The sequence below is a fragment of the Mirounga leonina genome, unplaced genomic scaffold (assembly GCF_011800145.1).
Source record: "Mirounga leonina isolate KUSES-001 unplaced genomic scaffold, KU_Mleo_1.0 Mir_175, whole genome shotgun sequence".
Lineage (NCBI taxonomy): Eukaryota > Metazoa > Chordata > Mammalia > Carnivora > Phocidae > Mirounga > Mirounga leonina.
In genome coordinates this window covers 21,381,634-21,405,423 of record NW_023270453.1, presented here as the reverse complement: position 1 = coordinate 21,405,423, position 23,790 = coordinate 21,381,634, and the positions used below count along the sequence as shown (strand labels likewise).

Below are 23,790 nucleotides of genomic sequence, written 5' to 3'. Positions count from 1 at the left end.
AGGCCCACCTGTCACCTCAGCTGACCAGAGACCACCTGAATTGCTTAGGAAAGACAGTGTGGGGACGTTGGTGTGTGGTCCCCGACATTCCCTCCAGACCGACGTGAATGCGAGAGGCCGGTGGGGCCAGCTTGTCAACCTGAGTGTGCAAAGCTGCTGCAGGACAGAAACCTGAGCGCTTTTCTGGAATGCTGAGTGGAATTACTGCTAAGCCCTGGAAGGCATGATCTTTGTGTCAGAACAACCAGGGACAGAACGTGAAGGATAATGCAGTAGGTGCCTGAATTGCTGAGTAAAAAATCACAAGACTCGTACTCAAGGATACTTGACTGAGGAGGTTGAAAGGAGTGTCCTTGTGGGGCGAGGGCACAGATTAAGGCTGTAGGTAGTGGGGCAGATGGAGAGGTCTAATCGACATTTCGCTTGGGTGGAGTGCAAGTTAGTTGACTCTTTCATCCGGAGGATTTCTAGGAGATAAGAGGTCTCACTAGGAGGAGAAGCAATGCTTCTGATATCAGATAATCAGGTGGTTCAGGGCAAACCTGCTGCTGAAAAGAGCTAGAAATGTTGAGAACTGTTTTTTATTTTTATTTACTTTATTTTATTTTTTTAGAGAGAGGGAGAGGAGCAGGGAGGAGCAGAGAGTGGGGAGAGAGAGAATTAAAAAAAAAATCTGATTGAGGGGCGCCTGGGTGGCTCAGTTGTTAAGCATCTGCCTTCGTCTCAGGTTGTGATCCCAGGGTCCTGGGATCGAGCCCCGCATCGGGTTCCCTGCTCTGCGGGGAGCCTGCTTCTCCCTCTCCCACTCCCCCTGCTTGTGTTCCCTCTCTCACTGTGTCTCTCTCTGTCAAATAAATAAATAAAAGCTTTAAAAAAGCAAATCTGATTGAAGGTGGGGTGCTTGTGTGGCTTGGTCAGTTGAGCGTCCAACTCTTGGTTTCAGATCAGGTTGGGATCTCAGGGTCCTGAGATTGAGCCCCACGTCCGGCCCTGTGCTCAGCGTGGAGTCTGCTTGTCTCTCTCCCTCCCCCAGCTTGCGCATGTGCTCTCTCCGCCCCCCTTCAAATAAATAAAATCTTTGAAAAAAAAGAAAAGGCGTTGCAGAACTAACCAGGCAGGAAGGAGTTGCCCCATTCAGGGAGAAGGGAACCCAGGTGGGTAAGCTGGAAGGCATGGCCGGCTCTTGGGCTCCAGCTGCCAGGGCCTGCCTAGGAGGGAGGTGCCCCACCCTCCAAGGAGGTGCAGTCTGGAAGAACACAGGCCCTCCACGCATCTGCAGCCCAGTGCAGTGGCTCTCCATTCCTGACACTGGGTTAAGGTGGTGGGGTTCCTGGTGCCCCAGCGTCCTGCCATGTCAAATGCATATGCTCTGGAGAAGAGTGTGTCGTCCTAGGGCTGCCCGGATACAAGGATTTCCACACAGTGTTTGGTCCTCTGTCCAGAATAGCCAGATACTGAATGAAAAGTAACCATGTGCTCAGGGGTGTAAGACAACATGATTTAAAAAAATGAGAAAGAGAAAACCACAGGGATCCAGATAATGCAGCTCATGGACACCTTCTTGGTGAGACTCTCAGGGCTGGGGCAGGGGGTGCCAGAGAGCGAGGGAGTGTTCGTAGGCTGACGGGCAGTGCCAGGTATGAGCAGAAAAGAAAGTAGTGTATTGTAATCCACTGGATGGAGTAACAGTCCGAGTCTACACACATGTAACTAAAGGCAGGTGGCGAGAACATGTTGCTTTTTTTTTTTTTTTTTAAAGATTTTATTTATTTGAGAGAGAGAGCACAGAGGGGAGAGGGAGAAGCAAGCTCCCCACTGAGCAGGGAGCCCGATGCGGGACTCAATCCCAGGAGCCTGGGACCACGACCCGAGCCAGAGGCAGACGCTTCGCTGACTGAGCCACCCAGGCGTCCCCAGTGTGTTCCTTACAGTGGAATACCAGCGAGGAAATACAACTGAATGAAGGGGTTAGAAAATCATCGGGTGGTAACAGAATTTGCATGTAATCTCAGAGTGTCTCCCCACAAATTACCTATTAATGACAAAAGAAAAATAATAGAGTGGAAAAAGTTGGCGGGCACTTGGTTTGCTACCACTATTGGGACCAACCAACCTCAATGCTCTTGGGGTGACTGAGCATCATTTCTGTGACAGTCCTGCCGAAAAATGCCCACTGTGAATGTCACAGTGAGGAAACCATGAACTGTTGTGCAGAGTACCTGGCCTAGACTCTTGGAAACGTCATGTCGGTGAGAGTGAGGACTGAGGAGCCGCCCAGGTGAAAGGAGGCAGGAGACACGGGACCGTCTTAGAAAAGAAAAAGAGCTCTAAACGTGACTGCTGGGACAGTGAAGCAGATCTTTGTCCTTTGGGCTAGCAGCTGGTGTTGCGTCCGGGTTGGGGTCCTGCTGCCCTTGTTCGTGGTGCGTCAGGGCGCAGCACCCTGTGAGGGATGGGGACTGGGACGCGCTCTGGCCCTGGGCGCTAGCAGTGGGAAAGTCGCCGTCAGCCAGCCTTAGAGCCCGTGGGGCGGTGCGCAGGCAGGTGCCTCGCTGCCTTCTGTGGAGCAGGCCATGTTCCCCAGGGCCCAGGGGGACAGGCCTCTCTTCCAGACCCTGCTTTCCGTTCCTGCAGACATACCATGCAGTCGAGTTGCTGGATCATATGGTCATTCTGTTCTGTTGTTTAGGAACTGCCGTACTGGGGTCTGGTTCCTTAGCGGTTGTCCCATTTTACATTCCCAGCAGACGTGCCCAAGGGTTCCATAGAAGTAGGTTTCCAACCCAGAGAGAACATCTCTGGAGAATGAAGGTGATGAAGACAGCCTCAGCTGCTGGCAGCCGCCCCTTCCCGAAGGAGACCGCTAAGAGTGTTCTTCAAACAGAAAGAACCAGCTGTCAGCTGGAGACCACCTGATGCACATATGCCGGTAACTCTAGGTGACCATCCACGGGACAAAACCATACTAACAGTGTCCTGTGGGGTGTAAGATGTTTAGAGTTAAAACACAGGAGACCAACAGCACGTGAGTGTGCAAGTGAAGTGAATGGAATTAATTCTGACCTTGTGTTGCCAGGGGGGACTTTGATACGCCAGGGCTCCTGCTGTGATCTTCACGGGAACCACTGAAAGCATCGTAAAAGGGTTATTTTGTTAGAGAGAGGAGATGGAAAATAAAAATTATCCCAAAAGAAGGCAAGAAAGAACTAAAGAATGTGGAACAGGAGGACAAACAGAAAGCTAGTGACGAGACGGTGGACAACCCCCTCTCTGACAGTGATCACACCCAGCACAGCAGGATCAGATGATGCAATTTGAAGAAAAAAATTGTCCAGCTGGATCTTAAAAAGACTGGGTTTTACAGAAGACACACAAGAGTAAAAATAACATATATCAAATTAAACGTCAAAAGAAGGAAACCCAACGTTCTGCAAACAGCAACCAAAGAGAAAGGCAACGCAGAGGCAGGGCATGTTCGCGGTTGGGCATGTTCGTGTCCATCCCATCGAGATTTTACTCTGAGAACTTTGAAAGGTACGGAGAAGTCGGAAGTTTCTCTACCGGCAGCACCTGGAAAATTGGCTATGTTGGCTGTGCCCGTGTGCGCGCGCGTGTGTGCGTGCCTGTGCTCCGGTGCCTGGCTGTCTTGTGGGGACACGGTCTCCCCCACTGGCATTTCCTCTCGCCGGTCACGGGCCAGAACTTCGTCGTGTCAGCCAGCAGCGAAGGCCCAGGGCGCTCAGTCTTTGTCCCAAGGGCCAGCTTTGCTGTCTAGAAGGTTAAAAAGGTAAACAATTAACCAGGTAAACAGATAACCGGCTTTTTCTTTTCTCTCCCCTTTGTCATCTGAACTTAGAGCTCCTGTACATAGTGGGGTTTGCTCTATACTGGAGGCTGTAGAAAATTAAGAAATTGTGTTTTTCTTGGTTTCTGCCTTAAAGATGGACTTTTTATTTTCTTAAGTTTTGTTTATTTAAGTAATCTCTGTACCCAGTGTGGAGTTTGAACTCACCACGCCGAGATCAAGAGTCACATGCTCCACCAACTTAGCCAGCTGGGAGCCCGAAAGATGGACTGTTTGTCCATGTGAAAGGCACGCTGGGGCCCTGTCTGGGGAGGGACCAGACAGTCCTGCTGGACGTGGGTCCTGCTGCATGGGGGCAGGGCAGAGGCCAGTGCCTGCAGGGAGCAGAGCTCCAGGGCCACCACGCTCCCCAGCATGCTCTGTGGGCTGGGCCTTCCGTGCCAGGCTACCTTTTTCCCTTTAATTTGAAGGTTTTTTTCTCGTTTGACCAAATGGGTATTTACAGAAAATTACCAAAGTTTAATATTCTTTAAATGAAGCGGGGAAACGAAAAAAGTTTATTTAGCACTTAGCCTGGGATGAGGATTTCAGTAGTGGTTAGAGTGGTGACAGTATTGGTGGTTTGGGCGCCTGGGTGGCTCAGTTGGTTGGGCGACTGCCTTCGGCTCAGGTCATGATCCTGGAGTCCCGGGATCGAGTCCCGCATTGGGCTCCCTGCTCAGCAGGGAGTCTGCTTCTCCCTCTGACCTTCCTCCTTCTCATGCTCTCTGTCTCTCATTCTCTCTCTCTCAAATAAATAAATAAAATCTTAAAAAAAAAAAATATTGGTGGTTTTATTTTTTTAAGTATAGAAGAGGAATAACAGTGTCATTTAAAAATAATGTTTTATGATAGGGGTGCCTGGCTGGCTCAGTTGGTAGAGTGTGCGACTCTTGATCTCCAGGTCGTGAGTTCAAGCCCCATGTTGGGCCTAGAGCTTACTTTAAAAAAGAAAGTAAAAATAAAAAAATTTTATGATGTTGCAGGCTCCCATCATTTTGTCTGCTTCACGTCAGATATACTCTAGATGAGGAGGTATAAACAAACAGGGCCAGGGACAGGCTGTCTGCGTTGCTGTCCGTGTCCCCATCCCTTCCTGCAAGCGCGGACCCTGTTCTGAAGAACATGCGCTGCCCTGGCTCGGGCGTCATTCGGCTGGAACCAGTTCACGGCCTCCGAGGAGGGGTCAGTCTGCGGCGGGTGGGTCAGAAGAGCAGATGTGCTGTAGGGCAGTGAGTTACTCCTCTCTGGTGCGGGGGACAAATCACTGAGCGCTCGACATGGGTACCCCAGCCACCAGGAGGGCTCGACGGGCCCCCGTCGTGTTGGAGCTGTCAGAGAACCTTGCTGTCGTTTGTCACTTGGCCTAAGATCTGTATGTTGCTTTAGGAGGACAGAGTTTGGGGGAGGAGGAGGGGTCGGATCGTGCTGCGGTGACATGGCCGTGGGTGGTGGGGGAGGCGCCTAGACAGGAGAAGAGCGCAGCCTCCAGGAAGAGGCCCATGGAAGGATGACAAGGACTGGCGTTGAAAGTTACTCAGAATAAGGTAGATTATTCAGTATTTGGTGCTAACAACCGGCTCTCCATTTTGATGCAAGGGAATGAGGTAGATTATATACCCACCATTTTAGGTAAAGTTTGAAATTTAAAAAGAAACGAACTATTGGAGCATTTGAGGAAAAATAAAAGAATATATTTTTAATGTTGGAATGAGGAAGGCCTGCCTACTAAGATACAAAAAATCTATGAAGGAAAAGATTGGTAAGTCTGATTTCATAGAAATGAAAACCTTTGTGTGACCAAAATCAATCTAAACAAAGTTAGAAAAGTGACATTTAGGGAGAAAGTATTTTTCGCATGTGTAATTAGAAGTTAGTAGTAAGAATATTTAAAGGCTTTGGGAGATTCCTGAACATCCCGGTGGAAAATGGACGAAAGGTGTGAGCAGGTAACGGACAGAGAACAGGGTGTAAATGATGTGTGAACGGCTGCCCTGTCACCTCTCGGGGAGACGCAGACTGAAACCCAGTGGCACGTTCTGGCGAATCTGCCCTGAAGGTGGAGGAAGTGATGAGAAGGCAGCGTGAGGTGTCCCTTCCCTCCTGTCTTGCATGTCCCGTCCTATGACGGTTCTCGGACGTGTGCACGAGGGTCCCGTTTTAGTTGGGTGCGTAAAAATGCACATACAGATGACGGTCTGTGTGCTCACCGAGGCATCTGTGTAAATGCACAGGGAAGGTCTGGAGAGACATCTGGGAAGAGCAGTGGGCGGAGGCAGGACGGACACCGGCCCCTTGTGCCGTCTCCTCTGGAGGGTTTGCGTGTGCGGTTCCGGAGCCAGGGCGTCCAGGTGACTCGGGAAAGGGGGTGAGCGCCACGTGTTGCTGGGCTGCTGCTGACCTCTGCTCTCTGTTCACAGGTGTGGGTCCTGGCGGGAGCCCGTCAACCCCTACTATGTCAGCTCTGGCTACGCTCTCGCCCCGGCCACCAGCGCCAACGACAGTGAGCAGCAGAGCCTGTCCAGCGACGCTGACAGCCTGTCCCTCACCGACAGCAGCGTGTGAGTGCCTGCCCCTCGGCCGCGTCCTGTGCCGGTCCCAGCGGGGCCTGTCTTCCTAGGAAACGTTGTGCGGCCCCCCAGCTGATGCACAGACAGGCTGCACTGCCCGAAGTATCATGACACATCCTGACTTTTCCGTAGGCTTCTCTCCTGGGACCTTTGAAAGAGGGAAAACCGTTGGGGGGCAGGTGGTAGTGCCGAGAATGCTTGCTGTGCTGGGGTCCCTCTTTGTCAGGGCCCTACTGTCATTGTTCCAGATCTAGTCTCTATCACATACTCTGTGTAGGCCACGGGATGACAGGAGCCGGACGGGAGCTGGTGTGGCTGGTTCTGTGCTGGCCCCGGTGCCTGGAGGACTCAGGGATAGCCACTGGGGCTGCTCGTGTCCGAGAGGCCTCGGCGACCGTCCAGAGCCCCCTGGAACCTCAGTGTCCCTCAGGGGTCACAGTGGACCTTATTCTTCCATTGTCCTCTCCAGGGAGGCCTTCCCTTTGCGGGAAAGTACTTACTTTCTGACACTTGGCTTTGCTTTTTGGCAGGTGATTTTTGGGACCCAAATGCACCAGAAGTTTGGTGGTGTAAAACACTCTATGGTTATATCAGAGCGTGGCCCGACCAGCCTGCCAAGGGCATTTGGGGTCGTGACTGCCCATGAATGTCAGATTTACCCCACTTTCAGTCACCTGACTGCCACTGATGGGAGGTCCCTGGCCAAGACGGGGGCTGGGGGCTGGGGGCCGAAGCCCGGGCGCTGCCCGCCACTGTCAGGGCCAGAGAAGCCTTTGGCGGGGACAGTGAGCAGGTGTGAGACCGCAGTGGGTGGCGGCAGTAGCTCTCAGCTGGCTGCCCGGCGTCTCTTCCCCAGCCAGCAGCTTGTTTCTTCCTGAACCTGTCTTTCTGCAGGGAACAGCTCTTAAAACTGTGCTCCCACTTCCTGTAGCGTTTTCAGAGTGTGTGTTCTTCTGTGCTTGTGTCCACGTGTTCCTCTGACCCTGCCTCGTGCTGTGCAACCCAGCCAGCATGGGCCGTTCCCGGGCCACACCAGCCAGCCCCGAGTCGCTGCGCATCTGGGGCACCTCGTCTTCTCCTCTGTGGGGACCACATGGTGGTGACATCGCGAGACACGTCTGTCCCCATCATTTCCTTCTCCTTTGTGTCAAACCTTTAAGATAAAATGTTGATGTGTGTATAGCAGCTTCTTCCTTGAAATGACCATGGTTTCAGCAGTACCTGCCACGACCCCCATGAGCAGTCGATGGCTTCGGATTGGGCATTTATAGCATTTGGTGTTCTCTCTTCCCGGAACCGGCTACTACAATGAAAATTTGCCAGCACATTTTTTCTTGAAAAGTCTTAATTCTTTCTAAGAAAAGGACATATATTCGCGAAAGGAAAGAAGTTTTTTTTTTTAAGATTTTATTTATTTATTTGACAGAGAGACAGCGAGAGAGGGAACACAAGCAGGGGGAGTGGGGGAGGGAGAAGCAGGCTTCCCGTGGAGCAGGGAAGCCCAATGTGGGGCTCGATCCCCGGACCCTGGGATCATGACCTGAGCGGAAGGCAGATGCGCAACGGCTGAGCACCCCCAGGCGCCCCTAAATAAATAAATCTTAAAAAAAAAAAAAATGGAAAAACCATTCTTAGCTATGAAGGCGTAGAAAGCGGGCCATGCTGCTCTACTCCAGGTAGAACCAGCACAGCAGAGTTTCGTTGAGCTGTTCTGTTTGCCCTCACACTAGGCTCTCCTTCTTCTGGACAGGGATGGAATCCCACCGTACAGGATCCGCAAGCAGCACCGCCGGGAGATGCAGGAGAGCGTCCAGGTCAACGGGCGGGTGCCTCTACCTCACATTCCTGTAAGTTCGGCTGCATAGCCGTCCCCTTCCCGTCAGGGAGGTCGGGGCTCCCCAGTCCTCTTGGACCATACCCAACCCTTCTCCCTACCCCACCTGGCCGCCGTGGCACTGGGCAGTGGGAAAGGCGCTTGCCTGGCTTCTTGTGAGCTCAGCTCACGTCCAGGTTCAGCACGTGGCCCCACACGGTCACACCCCGCAGGCTGGAGGGGGCAGCATGGGCGGCTTGTAGGTGTAGCCAGCACGGTCCCCCACAGGACCAGGGAGGGCCTGACACAGCACCTGCCGGGAAGTCTTCACGCATCCTGTCAAGTGAAGTGCTTCTCCTTGAGGTGGGAGAGCAGCTCTCAGCTCATCACTGGCTTCATGCCCGGGCCCGGCCCCCGCACGGGCCTCCTGACTGGCTCCGTCGTCGACACGTAGTGACCCTGGCACCAGGTTCCTGGGAGGGCTTTCTTCTGCTTTGCCTCATAGTGTGAAAACAGTGAGGGGATTGGTGGCCCCGACTATGGGCACTGGGGGGCCGCACGGAGCAGGCCGGGCAGCCTGTCTCCACCTGCGCAGCTTCTGTGTGGGTGAAGGGAGGGGTAGCTTTCCTTATTCGGCCCACTGACTGAACGGGAGACCCTTCTCAGGGAGAGAAGGAAAGCTCTCAGGAGTCTCCAGCCCATGGGTGCCTGTGAGCTCCCGTCAGCGGTTTCTGTGCGGGATCGCTGCACACCTGTCCATGGTCAGGGCTCCTCAGTTAGAGTCTTCTAGCTTCTCCAGATACTTCAATTCCCGAATGAGAAAAGTGGTGGTTGATGGTTGAGAAGAAAGGATGTGGGTGTGCTCTTACTTCTGAGGAAAGGGTGGGCCAGCATTTTGTCACCTCCCAGCCCACCCTGGGCATGGCCCAGATTTGGCCTACATAGGCACTGACGGTGTCTGCTCGGGGAGGAGCGGAAGACGCTGTGGGGAGTGTGTGCGCGCTGCCAGTGACCTCTTGGGGCTCCCTCTCAGGGCGCGCCTGCCAGGCTGGCTTGTGTTGTCTGGAGCCGCCTGGGCCTCAGCCCAGGCAGGTGCCTGCCCATGCCTTTGCCTCACTGTGTGGTGCGGCCTGCGTCCCCCAGCTGTGCTCTGCGGACGCTGAAACTCAGAACTGGGTCTGGGCAGGGGAAGCAGAAGGTATCCCATGTCCCTGAAAGGAAGGGAGTGAGCGGACACAGGAGCCGCGTGGAGGTGCTCCCTCCCCCAGGCTCCGCTGGAGCGTCAGAGTCCGTGGTGGTGCAGGAGAAATCTGTGCATCTCTGCTGGCAAAAGGAACAAGTAGAGTGTGCTGAGGGACAGGACACTGACATCATCCCGGATGGTCCCTCGGGAAGTATTTGCTCACAGCGGGAAGAAGCGACTTTCTGTGGTGGGACAGACGGATGCTGCCCTTGTGAGGACAGTGAGGAGGGCCTGGCGCCCCTAGGGGCCTCTTGCGGGGGATGTCACCAGGACACAGCCCACGTTGAGGGCCACCTGCACGAGAACTGGCTTCAGATTGTCAGACATGACAGGGTCGTGGAAGTGCAGGGACGCAGGAGTGCGGAGAAGCAGCCCAGCTGAGCACCGCAGGCCTCGGTGGGGGAGGGAGAGAAGCAGTGTGGGGCCCGCGTGGCCTTAGGGTCTGGGGTGCCTGCATCAGAAAGCCCTCCTGTGTGGGACACTTGCCAACAGATTCCTGCTGATGGCACATCACGGAGGGAGCTGACTCACGGGGTGCGGGAATAGTGCTTTGCGTGTTCCTGCAACTTTTCTGCCCAGCCGCCATCACCCTGGACGCTTGCTTCTCTCCAGCGGACTTGCCTTCACAGCAGCCCCCCAGCTTCCTCCCCCTTCTCTGTAAAATATCGTCCTTTCCTTTGTTTGAGGGAGTGGTCTATGATTTTTGCCATACATTGCTTGTTTTCAGTTGCAGTTCTTTGTTTTTCTGAACAAAGCCATTTTTCTTGGTAAAATAACTCCCTTTTATTTTCAAGGGTAACGTTTCTTACCTAACAAACCAGCAAACAGCGGTCCTCATCTTCACAGAGGTTCTGGAGGGCCGTGATTGCGGGTGACGCCGGCCTGCTCCAGGGTCCTGCACACGTTCTTTTGTCATTGGCGGAGGCGGGCCCAGGAAGTGCGTGCCAGACCCGCACGGCCCACAGCTGCCCCTCGTGCCTTCACTGCGCTGTGTGACTTGCAGGGGCTCCCGGGCCAGGCTGAGGGGCTGTGTGTCAGGGCCACAAGGGCGCCAGCCGGTGCTGACCATCCAGGGGTGAGATGTCTGCTCCTTATGGCTGAGGGAGGGGCCGTTTTCACGCCCCAGGAGGTCCTGGTTCTAATGACTGAAACTTTTTCCTTTGTGACTGTTTTGTTCCTCCCCAGCTGGAAGGTTGTTGGTTTGTACAGATCTGGTCTTTGTAACTTCCGGCAGGTTGCTACTTTCAGAAGCATAATTGTGCAGCCTAGAGGCTCTTTTCCAGAACACACGGGCTTGGGGGTGTGCATCTGCCGCAGGGCCGAGCCTCCCACGTGTCCTCTCGCCGGTGTCACTTCATGTGCGTGTGGTTCGGTCTTGTCAGGACTTTTCTCTCTGCCCGTGGCCTGCGTGTCACGTCATGTGGTCAGGACTGCGAAGCTCTTGCCATCTGGACGTCTGGCCTTCAGCCTTCAGTCCCGTGTGGGTCCCGGTGGCATTCTCTGCTCGGCGCGGTACCCAGAGAAGCCAGCACTCCCCGGCCAACCCCACTGGCCTCTAGGCCTCTCTTGTCTGTCTGAAAGTCCTGTCCAGGAAGATTCCTTCAGAGCCTCAGCCACTTGGCTGTCCCCACTGCCCAGGCTCTTCTGGGAACACTGGGCACCCCCAGCTGCCCCTTCCTCTTGGGTCTCGCCTCCTCGCCTCCAGGACAAACTCCTGTCCGGCGTTAGGCACCACTGGACGGTCAAGAAAATGCCTGTGTGCATCCGTGTGTGTGGGAGGGAATGACAGTAACTGGCAGGTAGCAGCAGTTAGGGAATCTGGCCGAAGAGTGCACAGCAGTTCTCTGTGCTGTGCAGGACGGTCGCGGGCCGTTTCTCCCCTGGGGCTCCTGGACTTGGCTTCTCCCTCCTGCATAGTCCTTGCAGCTCTCCCTTCCCTCTGATCAGGCCTCACTGGGGATTGGCCTGGCCAGTCGTGTTAGAGGCCCTTCTCTGGGCTAGGGTAGGGGGGCGCCGAGGTGAAGGGTACACCTGGGCTTAGGACACCAGAACCTCCTACTAGCTGGGGCCCTGCCAACCGCTGCCCTGATGACCTAACCAGACCCAACCCGGCTCCTGTCTGCTCTAGACCTCCAGTTCTCTGCTCACGAGGCTGGGGAAGCATTGCTAGAGCTCTGTTCGTCCTCCTCGGTCAGGGCTGGGTGAAGGACAGCTTCAGTCCAACAAGGAAAGTGGGTAACGAGGAGGTGGACACCAAGCGAAAGAGAGAAAACGCGAACACTTGCTTGAAGAGAAAGTGCAGATTTCATAGGCTATTTCTTATCACCCAGAAAGAGCTCAGCTGCCATCTTGGCATGGGGGTGGCCGTTGAAAGCTGCACGTGGCTGGCTAATCAGCGGTGTCTCCTTGTAGCGCACTTACCGAATGCCAAAGGAAATCCGTGTGGAGCCCCAGAAGTTCGCCGCGGAGCTCATCCACCGCCTGGAGGCCATCCAGCGGACACGGGAGGCCGAGGAGAAGCTGGAGGAGCGGCTGAAACGCGTCCGGATGGTGAGTGGGCGCCCCCTGGGGAAGGCCACACCACATCTCCGTTCCTGAATTATCTTCTTGCGGTTGGGTTGAGACAGCTTCAGGCCCTAAGGAGCCCCTTCCCGGCTCTCCCAGCGTGCTGGCTCCTGACACACCCTGGCCCTATCCTGGGGTCTGGCTGCTCTCCTGGGATGCCTGCCCCTCTGAAGCCCCCACCGTGCATGCCTGGCCTTCATGTCTCCTGGGGGGCAGGTGCGCATGGTCGGGGGGTTGCCAAGCCAAGGCCTGGAGCAACCCATAGGCGCTCAGCAGCAGCTCCTTGGCTCTTTGCAGGGCTGGGGTTCCTTGACCACCTTCTTATGGGAAGATGGTTCAGAGGCGGGCTCTCAGGTCCTGGCCCCTTCCCGCTCCCTTCCCCTCACTGCTGCAGGCTCTAAGGGCTGGTCCTCCCGTCTGCCTTGCTGGCCACATCTCCGTGTCCCCTAGGCTCCCTCAGGGTGTAGAACTGAGAATTTCCCTGAGTGCTGATAGATGGAGGCCCGTCATGGACACGGCCTGGTTCTGTGCCACGTGCATGTGCAGAGCGGAGCGTGTACTTGGCAGGAAGGGCTGGTAGCTCCCACTTGTCATCTCAGAACGCAGAAAGGCTTTAGTTTCGGACATAGACTTCTGGGTATCTTGTTCTCTGATCTGTGGCCTTCCTTGATAGAGTGCTGGATACTAGGGAAATTTAGTATGATTGATAATTTATTTGCTTTAAGCTTGCCCCCCAGGAGACATGAAGGCCAGGCATGCACGGTGGGGGGTTCAGAGGACCTTTTCTGCCTATAACTGCCAAAGAGACACTTTGCTTTTGTTGTCCCTGCGTGTCATCCTGCAAGATTCACTTCCACACACGTTCACGGGCTTTGTGCTGAGACATTGATGACAAGCAAGCCCCTCGAGTGAGGCCCTCCCTGGCTCCCCACACCTTACGAGGTTGTTTCTCCTCGAGGCCATTGCAGTCTGTCCTCCTGGAGCCACAGGCCTCTGAGTCCCTGGAGTCAGGCCTCTGCTTTTCTCTTAGCACGTGGAGTTCCCTGCGGACATTAAAAGTGGGGGCGCCCGACCAGCTCAGGTAGAGCGTGCGACTCGATCTCAGGGTCATGAGTTTGAGCCCCATGTTGAGGGTAGAGTTTAAGAGAAAGAGAAAAGAAAAAATGGTCACCACCACTTGGGTGTCTTCTGTTCTTTTCTCAATATTTTATGGCCAGCACCTTAAACTCAAAAATGTGATGGTGCTTAAAGGAGGTATTTCTCTACCTGACGTTTGTATTTACAGTACACCCTTGAGCCCTCCACAGACCCTTGTCAGAACCCCTCAGCAGGGGCCTGCCGTCTTCCACTTCGCATGCTCCCAGCTGGGTCGGGTGCATCCGACGTCTGGAGACGCTGCTGTGAGGGTGGTCCTGGGCCACGGCCCACGGCCATGCTCGGTGGGTTCCACGGCTATGCCCTGCAGCTGCCCTCAGGGTTTCTGGACCTCCCTCATGTGACACCCAACTTTGAAACAAGGGGCCTGCCCCCTCCACACACATGTTTCAGATTTCACATAGCTTCTCAGAACCTGGGGTTGGTGGTGGGTACCAGGAAGGCGGGTGTGGTCGCTGAGGCAGTCGGACTGAGGGCGGTGCTCTCCGGGAGGGAGTCTGCGTGCACACATTTTCAAGCACTGTGCAGGGACATGTACGTGAGTGTGGCCAGCGTCTTGTGCTTCCTCCCTCATAGAGACCAGGGCCCCACAGCACAGATGCCGGCCCGAGGGTCTGTGTGAGCTGACATGCTGGGTTCCAGTGAGGCCACCTCTTCCTCGGGGTCCCCCTGGAGGCCTTAGTGAGTGACGGGGGCTGTCAGGAGCAGAGTGGCGGGAAGCATGGCATGTTGTAGTGGGCGACAAAGCCGGCACGCTGAGCCCCGTCTGGGTGAGGCTGCCCTCCGCGAGCCTTAGTCAGCAGCTCTCAAACAGCTCATGAAACGAGTACATGACGTTTTGTGAAATGAGCTTGGGAGGAAGAGTTCACCTTTTGCTGTAGGATCGAGTTTTTATACTTGGGCCGAGTTTTCAGTCTTGGCTCAGCGGCTCTGTGCGTGTGGTCCTGGCAGGTCAGTGTACCCGGCAGGCATTTTAGATGCAGCTTAGCTATAGGTACAAGGCGGAGTCGTAGTCTCCTCTTCTCCGGGGCATCCCTAGCGGGTCTGGGCAGTTGTGCCCGGATCCAGCAGGAGCCCTCACTCACAGAGGGGCTGCACCTGGGCACAAGGACTACACGGTGCTCTGTGACCTCACAGAACATGTTCAAACCAACAGCCCCTGTGTTTCTGTCCTGTCAATTCAGCAACTAATGGGCGAGCACATGGCCTCAGCTCAGGTGTGCGGCCCTGTGCAGGGCCTGCGGCGGCCTCTGGCCAGGGGTGCCGGGCTCAGCCGCTGCAGCCACGTTGTTCCCACAGGCGCCCCTCACGGCCCCACCACTGACAGTGAAGTCTCGTCTCTCATCCTTTGTGTTTCAACGCAGAAACCCAGGAGAAAATCAGATTTAATTACCTGCGTACAGGGAATCCACACGGACGGGAGACTCCCGATCTTGTATGATTTTGTATCCTATATAAATATGCCATAAATTAGTCTTTTTTAAGAATAACTACAGGGGAGCCTGAGTGGCTCAGTCGTTAAGCGTCTGCCTTCCGCTCAGGTCATGATCCCAGGGTCCTGGGATCAAGCCCCACATCGGGCTCCCTGCTCGGGAAGCCTGCTTCTCCCTCTTCCAGTCCCCCTGCTTGTGTTCCCTCTCTCGCTGTATCTCTCTCTTTCAAATAAATAAAATCTTAAGAAGAAGAAGAACTACACATTTTAAAATAACTTATTTTTGGGGGGCACCTGGGTGGCTCAATCAATTCAGCATCTGCCTCTTGGTTTCAGCTCAAGTCACAATCTCAGGGTTGTGGGATCGAGCCCCACATCAGGCTCTGCACTCAGTGGGGAGCCTGCTTCAAGATTATCTCCCTCTGCCTCTTCCAACTGTGTGTGCGTGCTCGCTCTCTCAAATAAATTAATAAATCTTTGAAAAAATAACTTATTTTTATTGTAAAATTTGGAAAATAAGAACAAAGAAGAAAGTGAGAACTATTAGCTAGACAATTCAGTTAAGCCTATAACATTTCAAAACCCTAAAATTGATTTCCTCTATACGCAGAGCCGCTGAGACAGACTGGATCTCGGTCCAGGGTGTCGCCAGCTCGCACCCCCTGGGGATGGAGAGAGCCCCCCTTGCTCACTGCTGCCTTTGGGGTCACTTTCAGTGCCCTGGGGAGGGTATGCCAGAGGGGTCAGGATGGGGACCTGGGGTGGGGTGCGGGAGCCCAGGGTCCCAGTGTGAGCCCGTGAGGGGCACATGCACTGTCCACCCCACCATGTGCCCGTCCCTCTGTCCTTCTCAGCACCACCTCCGCCCTGAGCAGGGCTGACGTGTCTGCAGCTGACCACCCGTGCTAGTGACGTTTAGATACTTTCCTATTAAGTGAGAAGTTTCATGGCGAAGTTTTTAAGGTTTGTTTATAGTAGACTGCAGGGGTATCTATCCCGTCCTTTTTGGTTATTACCAAATTTACTCAACATTGTTCTGGTTTGCGCAGTTCAATGAAATGAGAAAATCAACATGAGATGTATCTTTTGGAATCAGACTGACCAAATGTTTATGTTTACAGATGTGGTTCTGTGGACCGTCAGACAAATGAAATTCAGCTAGTTCAGTGTGAGAATTTACTAAGAAACACAGAGCAAGATAATTAAGCAGAAAACAAGAGCTCTTCTGTACAAGGGCAATATTCCGTTTGGAAATATAATGGAAAATACGGCAATAAAATTGAGAAATAGGAGGGGCGCCTGGCCGGCTCAGCCAGAGGAGCGTACGACTCTTGGTCTCAGGGTTGTGGGTTCGAGCCCCACATTGGGGGTGGAGATGACAAAAGTCTAAAAATTTTTTTAAAAATTTTTAAAAATTGAGGAATAGGGCACCTGGGTGGCTCAGTCGGTTAAGCGACTGCCTTCGGCTCAGGTCATGATCCTGGAGTCCCAGGATCGAGTCCCGCATCAGGCTCCGTGCTCAGTGGAGAGTCTGCTTCTCCCTCTGATGCTCTCATCTCATCTCATCTCCCTCCTCCCTCTCATGCTCTCTGTCTCTCATTCTCTCTCTCGCAAATAAAATAAAATCTTTAAAAAAAAAAAATTGAGGAATAGGAAAATCAGTTGAAAAGGCAAAAATACCTTTACTGAGAAATGTGAAAGGAAACTCAGTATGGAGGGTTTCTCAGTGGGCAGGACGTAGGCTGACGTAATGACCCTGGGCCTGCTGGTGCACGGTGGTCATGTGCGTGTGTGTGAGGTCGCACGAATGCAGTGGGCGCAGCTCCGTATCCCAGAGCCCAGCGCTTGCGGCTGGGTCGGGGCGGGGGGCCCTCTCGTCACCCTTGAGTCAAGAAAGCGGTACGTCGGGTGCCTCACCTGGCCCCGCCTCATCCTGGGCTCAGGGCTCAGGGCCCCCAGGACAGTGCTGCCAGGCTTCTGTCTTTGTGACCCCAAATGTGAGATTTTCGTGACACAACCAGTGTCAGACGCTGACCCATGGTCTTGTCCTGCAGGAGGAAGAAGGCGAGGATGGTGACATGCCCTCTGGCCCCCCGGGGGCCAGTCATAAGCTGCCTTTGGCTCCTGCCTGGCACCACTTCCCTCCCCGCTATGCAGACGTGGGCTGCATGGGACTGCGGGATGCGCACGAGGAGAATCCTGAGAGCATCCTGGATGAGCACGTGCAGCGGGTCATGAGGACGCCTGGCTGTCAGTCACCAGGGCCCGGCCACCGTTCCCCCGACAGTGTGCATGTGCCCAAGATCGTGGGGGTGCTGGGGGGCATGCCCTCTGGGCATGGTAAGCACGCGCCCAAGTCAGGGACAAAGCTGGACGCGGCTGGCCCGCACCTCCACAGGCACAGCCACCACCACGGCCACCACAGTGCGGCCAGGCCCAAGGAGCAGGCGGACGCGGAGGCTGCCCGCCGGGTGCAGGGTGGCTTCGCTTGGGGCCCGGAGCTGCACGGCCACGCATCCAAGCCCCGCGGCCACTCAGAGAGTGTGGGCGCCGCCCCCAGCGCCAGTGACAGCCTGGCCTACAGGTGAGTGTCTGGTGGCCTGAGCCTTGCTTTGGGATCGGGGCTGTGGTTCCTTTGTCTCCGAGCCTGTGTCCATGAGGGCCACGTGTGTCTTCCCGGGGAGGAAGGTCACAGTGAGAAGCTGCATCTTCTGTGGATTCTGTCATGGTGGCTTTCTAGGCCAGGATTCCCCTGTAAAAGTCATTCAGCCATGAGGGGCGCCTGGGTGGCTCAGCCGGTCGAGCATTGACTTGGCTTTGGCTCAGGTCATATCTCAGGGTCCTGAGATCAAGGCCTGTGTCCGGGCACCGTACTTAGCGGGGAGTCTGCCTTTTTCCCTCTGTCTCTCCCTTTGCATCTGCTCTTCCCCTCACTTGTGTGCTGTGCTATCTTGAGCTAGCTCTCTCTCAGATCTTTAGAAAAATAATTTTAAAAAATCAAAGTTATTCAGCCACAGTCAGCTGCAGAGCCCGGGCACCACGCACGGATGCTGGGCCTCCCAGGGCTCCAGCCTTGAAGGGTGCTTAGGTAAAGATGCACCTGTTTCAGAGGGAGGCGTCTGGGCGAGGAGTGACTGGGTCCTGTGGCTGCCACCACCAGGTGGGTGAAGGACAGGTGCTCTAGCCCTCCCAGCTGGTGCTGTCCGGACACCTTCCTCCACATCCCACCAAACAAACCCCTGGCAGCCCCCCAGCATTGTCACAGCTGCCCAGTGTCAGGCCAGGTCACGTCAGCAGGTGACCCCCAGCTCTTGTTTTTGCAGCGGGAAGGCTGGTACTGCCTCCAGGAGAAATGCTAAGAAGGCTGAGTTGGGGAAGAGTGCCGGCACTGAGGTGCCAGGCCCGTCGGAAGACACGGAGAAGAACCAGAAGATCATGCAGTGGATTATTGAAGGGGAGAAGGAGATCAGCAGGCACCGCAAGGCCGGCCACGGGTAAGAAGCGCCCAGTGTCCTGGGGCGGGGACACCAGTGTGGAGAGCTAGCCTGACGAGCCTCCGGCCTGCGGCTGCCAGTGCCCTTGAAGTGGTGGCCTGGCCACCCACGGTCTCCTCACGTGGCACATACAGAGGGAGCAAGATCTCTGTGGCCACGTGAGCTTGCTGACGCCTGCCCCGCCCCCTGTGGACCCTGGCGCTGCCTCAGTGTCCTGGGCAGGAGTGCCCACTGGTGAGATCAATCTCGAGTCACCGTGCCTCTGTCTGAGCTCCTGCTGCACCCCACCTGCCAAGGAGGGGCCCTGCTGCCACACGGCTGCTCTCACGAGGTTATTTCTGGGGTGGTGACGCCTCCACGTGACAGTGACCTAAGTTCCTGGGGAAGTTAGGCTGGTACCTGCCCATCACCCCAGACAGAGCCCCCAGGAGAAGCTGTCTGTGTTTGCAGCGGGTCGTGCCCCCGGCTGTCTGTGGTGTCTGCATCCCTCTGAGCTCCGTGTGGCCCCCGTAGGGCCAGAGGCTGCTCTGGACAGCGTGGAGCCAGGCCTGCAGATAAGCCACTGCTGCCCCACGTGGGGGACTGGGGCTGGCTCAGACACACCCCTGGCCTGCGGACACATCACATCACTCCCAGAGCCCCTGCCTGGGCCCTGGGGCTCGTGGCATCTGCTGCGTGGTGGGTGGGCTTCCCCTACTTCTCAGTCTCAGACTTGCCTGATCCTCCATCTTGGACGTGGTTGGGGAGGGTGGAGTATGTGGGGGGGCAGGGGGGGCGTCCTGAGTGGTGAGACGGGGTGGCGCTGCCCGCCTCTGGATCCCCGTGTCTGGGTCCCCGAGTCTGGTCTCCACATGGCCCTGGGGACAAGCAAAGTCACAAAACCTGTCCTGGGTGAGGGGTCTCTCCAGAGCCCCTCTCTTGTTCTGGTTGGGGTGGGGTGGATTGTTGGTTTCTCTAGATTTCTTTCTTTTTGGGGTTTTCACAAGGAGTGGCTCTGTCCTGGCCACTCCTCCCTCCCCGAACAGAGGGCTTCTGTGGTTGAAGAGTAAAAGGCACATCTGGAAACAGTCTCAGGTTGGAAGGTGCTTGCTGTTAGGACAAGCTGTTATTTATTAAATGACGGTGTTTCAGTATCCCCTTGAGGTTCCTTTGGTCTCTCTAGAGTTGGGGGGCAGGGAGAGGGAGGACCTGGTGGGGCCAGGAGGTATGGGGGACAGGGAATGGGGGTGGGGAGATGGGGAGAGGAGGCTGGGGGTGGGAGGAGGGGTGGGGGGAGATGGATTGGAGGGGATGGTGTGGCGAGATGAGGGGTTCCAGGGAGATGGGGTTTGGGAGGAAGTGGGGGAGGGGAGGTTGGGTACAGATGGGGGTGGGGAGGGGGTGGGGGTTGGGCCCCAGAGGGAGGTCTCTTTAGGAGGAAGAGCCCACCGCCCCCTGGGGTGTCGAGCCTTGGGCACTTCCAAGGTCATGAGGGCACTGAGCCTACCCCACTCCTCAGGGGGCCCTCTTCTTGGGGCTCCTTCCTGGTGCTAAACCCCCTTTCCGAGGGCTCCAGCCATGGCTAAAAGAGGCTGATGTTTTCCCTGGAACTCACTCGGGTTGAGCAGAGGCGTAACTGCACAGTCATAAAGCATTTTCTATGTTTAGTAAGAAAGGCACAGGTGGGGAAAAGTCAGAAAAAATTACATGTTCAGAGTTACGCCAATTAGTATTTTTAACAGGGAAGAGAATATACCAACCGAGTAGGTATTTCAAAATTATGAGGTTTTGGGTTGTTTATGTATTTTTTGAGTTTTCTGTATATTTCAGGTTTCTCATAAAGCACGTTTATTTTGATATTAAAATGTTTTTTAAAAACTAAAAGCTTAAAAAAAAAAGCCTATGTAACATAGGATTTATATCATAATAAAGTTATTAAAAATTTGTTACAGAAGGGGCACCTAGGTGGCTCAGGTCATGGTCTCAGGGTCGTGAGGTCGAGCCCCGCAGTTGGTGGGGAGTCTGCTTGAGGCTCCCTCCTGCCCCTCCCCCCCGCCTCTCTCTCTCTCAAATAAATATTTTTTAAAAATTACAAAAGAAGTGTGCCACAAAGGAACGTGTGTACCGTGTGTACAGGGAGAAGCTGTGGACGTTCCCTGGCGGCCAGGGTCAGTGCTGCGCTTGGTCTCCCCTGCCCCGCCCGGTTCCTGGCACCCGCCTGTGGCCAGGCTTTCAAATGCTGCCATGCCTTGTTCTCTTGCTCCCGAAGGTCTTCTGGCGCCAAGAAGCAGCAGGCCCACGAGAGCTCCAGGCCCTTGTCCATTGAGCGTCCTGGGGCCGTGCACCCTTGGGTCAGTGCTCAGCTCCGGAACTCCGTCCAACCCTCTCACCTCTTCATTCAAGACCCCACCATGCCACCCAACCCGGCCCCCAACCCCCTGACCCAGCTGGAGGAGGCCCGCAGGCGTCTGGAGGAGGAAGAGAAGAGAGCCAGCAAGTTACCCTCAAAGCAGAGGTATGGGGGCTTCAGGGAGAGCAGGCCGCACTCCCTGCTAGGGCCACTCTAGCTTCTGTGGTACTGCTTTGGGGCTGAGGTTTCCCAAGGCCTAAGGCCCCCATGCTGGCCGCCCGCTGGTAGTCCTGGTTTCTTTCCCCCGAGGGCCGCGTGGGGCATGGCAAGCAGCCCTGCTGTGTGACCAGGGTCTGGGAGGGCACGTGGTCGTTACACTGTCCTTCTGGGGACGGAGAGGGGGCCCTCTCTGTTCTGTGAGCGTACTCCTCCCGTGTCTTTGCGGGAGCCCGCGGTGCCTGTCGCCACACAGAGCAGCTAGAGCTTGCCGTCAGGTCACCCTGGCTGCTGTGCAGGCTGAGCTCACAGTGGGTTCCTGGGGTTCCTAGCTGCCTCTGCAGCCCCAGGAAGGGGGGGCCGTAAACTGTGCCATCTGCAGGTAGGATGGTCAGCGTTGCTCGAGTACAGGCAGATGTGAAAGTCTCCTGGAGGGACCCCAGCACCAGAATCCCCCTTGCTGGGGGCACCCCTCTGTGATAGTAGGTCTTCTCTCCAGGCCAGAATGTTGTTTCCCCACTTTTTCAGCTGGACCTTGAGGTCACTTTTCCCAGAGGGATCAGGGTCTCTGAGGGGGGCCTGGAAATCTGCATTTCCCACCCAGCGCCTAGAGCATGGTCACACGGTGGCCCTGTTCTCCTCGGACGTTGCCGGCGCCCTTTGTCCAGTCTGTGGTCGCTGGTCATCCTTCCCAGGGACCTCCCCGTGTGTGGGGCTGTCCAGCTCTGGGGAGGCTTGTGTCAGTGCCTGTCTCATTGGGCAGAGCCCCAAGTCTGAGTGTGTCCCCTGGCCATTGCGGGTAGCCACGTTTATGGCGCCTGTCTCACACCCTGTGATCCTGTCAGCATAGAGCGAGAGAGCCAGCCCGGCACAGGAGGCCTGGGCTGGTGCGGGGGATGCCTGGGGTCTGACGGGGCCGACGGGAGCAGGGGGCCATCTGGGAAAGGGCTGGGGCGTGTGGGTAGGAGGTGCTCTCTCTGCACAGACTGTCCGCAGGATCTGTGTGGGACCGTTGTCCCTGCCATGCTCTGGGGGTGCCGGGCTTGCGTCTGCTCTTCCCACCAGCACCCAGTGGGCCCTGCACCTGCCCTGCTGGCTGGACACACTGCACAGGCACACAAGCCTTCAGGGATGCGTGTTTCGGGCTGTGAGCCCCCTGACGGGGTGTTGGCCAGTGGTTGGTGTCTGCACGTGTTGTCAGGCCAGGGCGTGTAGGCCTTTTGTAAATGGCCACAGACACGAGTGAAGGTCCAAAGACAGCAGTGGGGGTGCTGGGCCGTCCCCGCGCTCCTTGTGGGGTGACCCCCCCCCCGGTTGGCAGAAGACAAGTCACTGCCAGGGCTGCACAATATCACGCCTGGGGCGGGCAGCCATGTGGAGAGGTGCCGCTGGGCAGCCGGCCCCGGGACAGGCATCCCCAGCTGCTCGGGATGGAGCGGTGTGGAGCGCGGATGAGGAAGAGCTGTGAGCACGAAGGTGGCCAGAGGCAGGCCCTCTGCAGAAGGCCCTTCTCGGTGTGGATGAAGTGACAAGACCCTGGTGCCTCAGAGTGGTGGTTCCCGAGTGTGGTCCCGGGAGCTGTCATCCAGTGAGGAGTCTGGGAACTCTGGATTGACTGAAGCAGCACCAGTCTCCTGACCGGCCCGACGAGCCCTTGATATTCCAGTGCCGTGGTTTGGTGTTTTGTCTGCTCACATAGTAGGAGCCTTGTTTGGTGGTGACGGGCCCTCTTGGGGCCCTGCTCCGTGTGCCGGTCTGTGGCCCCACTGTCACCGCGGAGCCCAGCCCCTGCGGCTCACTCACGTGGTTGTTCCCTAGGTATGTACAGGAGGTCATCCAGCGGGGGCGCTCCTGCGTCAGGCCAGTGTGCACACCCGTGCTGAGCGTGGTGCCAGCCGTGTCGGACTTGGAGCTCTCCGAGACAGAGTACGTGCGCCCTCCGCGGGTCCCGGTACTGCTTACCCAGACCGCGCGCGGGCCAGGCCCGCGGTGGAGCCGCTCTTCCCAGGACAGGATTTGGGGCGCCGCGCTGGAAGAGATGGGGCTGGGCTCAAGCTTCGTGTCTCCATGGAAGGAGACGCAGGCCGTCCTCGTGTGACACGTGGCCTGCCGTGGGCGGCAGGCCGCAGAGGAAGTTCTGCTCTGCTTCCTCCACTCTGGCCACGCCCCCCACCCGCCTTTACTTTCCTGAGCTTCCCGGCCGGCCCTGGGGCTCACTGGTGTGTGACTGGCCGTGTTTGCCCTGGCTCGGCCGCCTGAAAGCGCCTGCCCCGGTGGCGTGGGTGCGTCTGGGTGCTGTGCGCACGCTGAGCCTCGCCCTGTTCTTCTGTGGAACGCAGGAATGCACTGGCGTGTCCGCTCCCCAGGCCTGTGTGGAGCAGCGTGGGTGCTGGGGCCCCCGTGTAGACAGTGCTGGCCGCCCAATCCCTGCACTTCTGCTCAGGACAGAGCAGAAAGAGGGGGTCCCCCACTTCATCCCAGACCATGCTTTGTCACGTCCAGCCGGATGCCTGAGTGACTCAGTCTCCCCACCAGCTCACTCCTTAAGGGTGGCCTCTGGAGAAGCAGGGACCCCGCCTCCCTTCTGTAGAGAACGGGCCCCAGAGGACCCCCCCACGTGAGGTTGCAGGACTGAAGGAAGGAAAGCAGGCACCCAGGAGCCTGGCTTGAGCAATGGATGGCCACATAGCCCAAGTGGCCGCCTGGTGTGTGCCCAGGAGCACCAGGGAGAGGGAGGGTCCGCAGGGAGAGAAGAGCCCACGTGAGCTCAGATGGTCAGATGGCCTCTTGACAGGACGCCGCACGCCCGGCTGGCAGGGGGCTGGCAGGGGCAAAGGGCCGTGTCCGCGTGCACCTGGGCAGCTCTGGAGCGGTCATGGGGACGAGAGCTCCTGGCCTGCTGAAGGCTGCTGACTGTGGTCACAGACACGGCAGCTGCTCAGCACCTGTCAGGATGCGTGGTCCTGGGCAGGAGACGGTGCTGGCCTCGTGCCCTTCTCTGCAAGTCTGGCTGGCCACTGCCTCTGCTCTTCAGACAGGCGCTCTGCTATGGGGCAGGTCCATTTCCAGATCCGTGCATGGTGCGGTCTGTCTGGCCACTGGCCTTGAGAGGCTTCTGAAGCTTTAGGG

General features: G+C 56.3%; 1 protein-coding gene across 3 annotated transcripts in view; it reads left to right on the top strand.

The window, feature by feature from the left end:
• The window catches only part of AXIN1 (axin 1), a 55,212-nt gene that overhangs the window by 29,645 nt on the left and 1,777 nt on the right, over positions 1-23,790 (top strand). For 2 of the 3 annotated variants that reach the window (XM_035021795.1, XM_035021796.1), the window contains exons 3-9: positions 6,265-6,405; positions 8,165-8,261; positions 11,883-12,020; positions 16,677-17,206; positions 17,946-18,116; positions 20,365-20,610; positions 22,480-22,587. In XM_035021795.1, coding sequence (XP_034877686.1) covers positions 6,265-6,405; positions 8,165-8,261; positions 11,883-12,020; positions 16,677-17,206; positions 17,946-18,116; positions 20,365-20,610; positions 22,480-22,587 — 1,431 coding nt within the window. The remainder of the gene's footprint in view (positions 1-6,264; positions 6,406-8,164; positions 8,262-11,882; positions 12,021-16,676; positions 17,207-17,945; positions 18,117-20,364; positions 20,611-22,479; positions 22,588-23,790) is intronic. The other variant, XM_035021797.1, reaches the window with a different exon arrangement.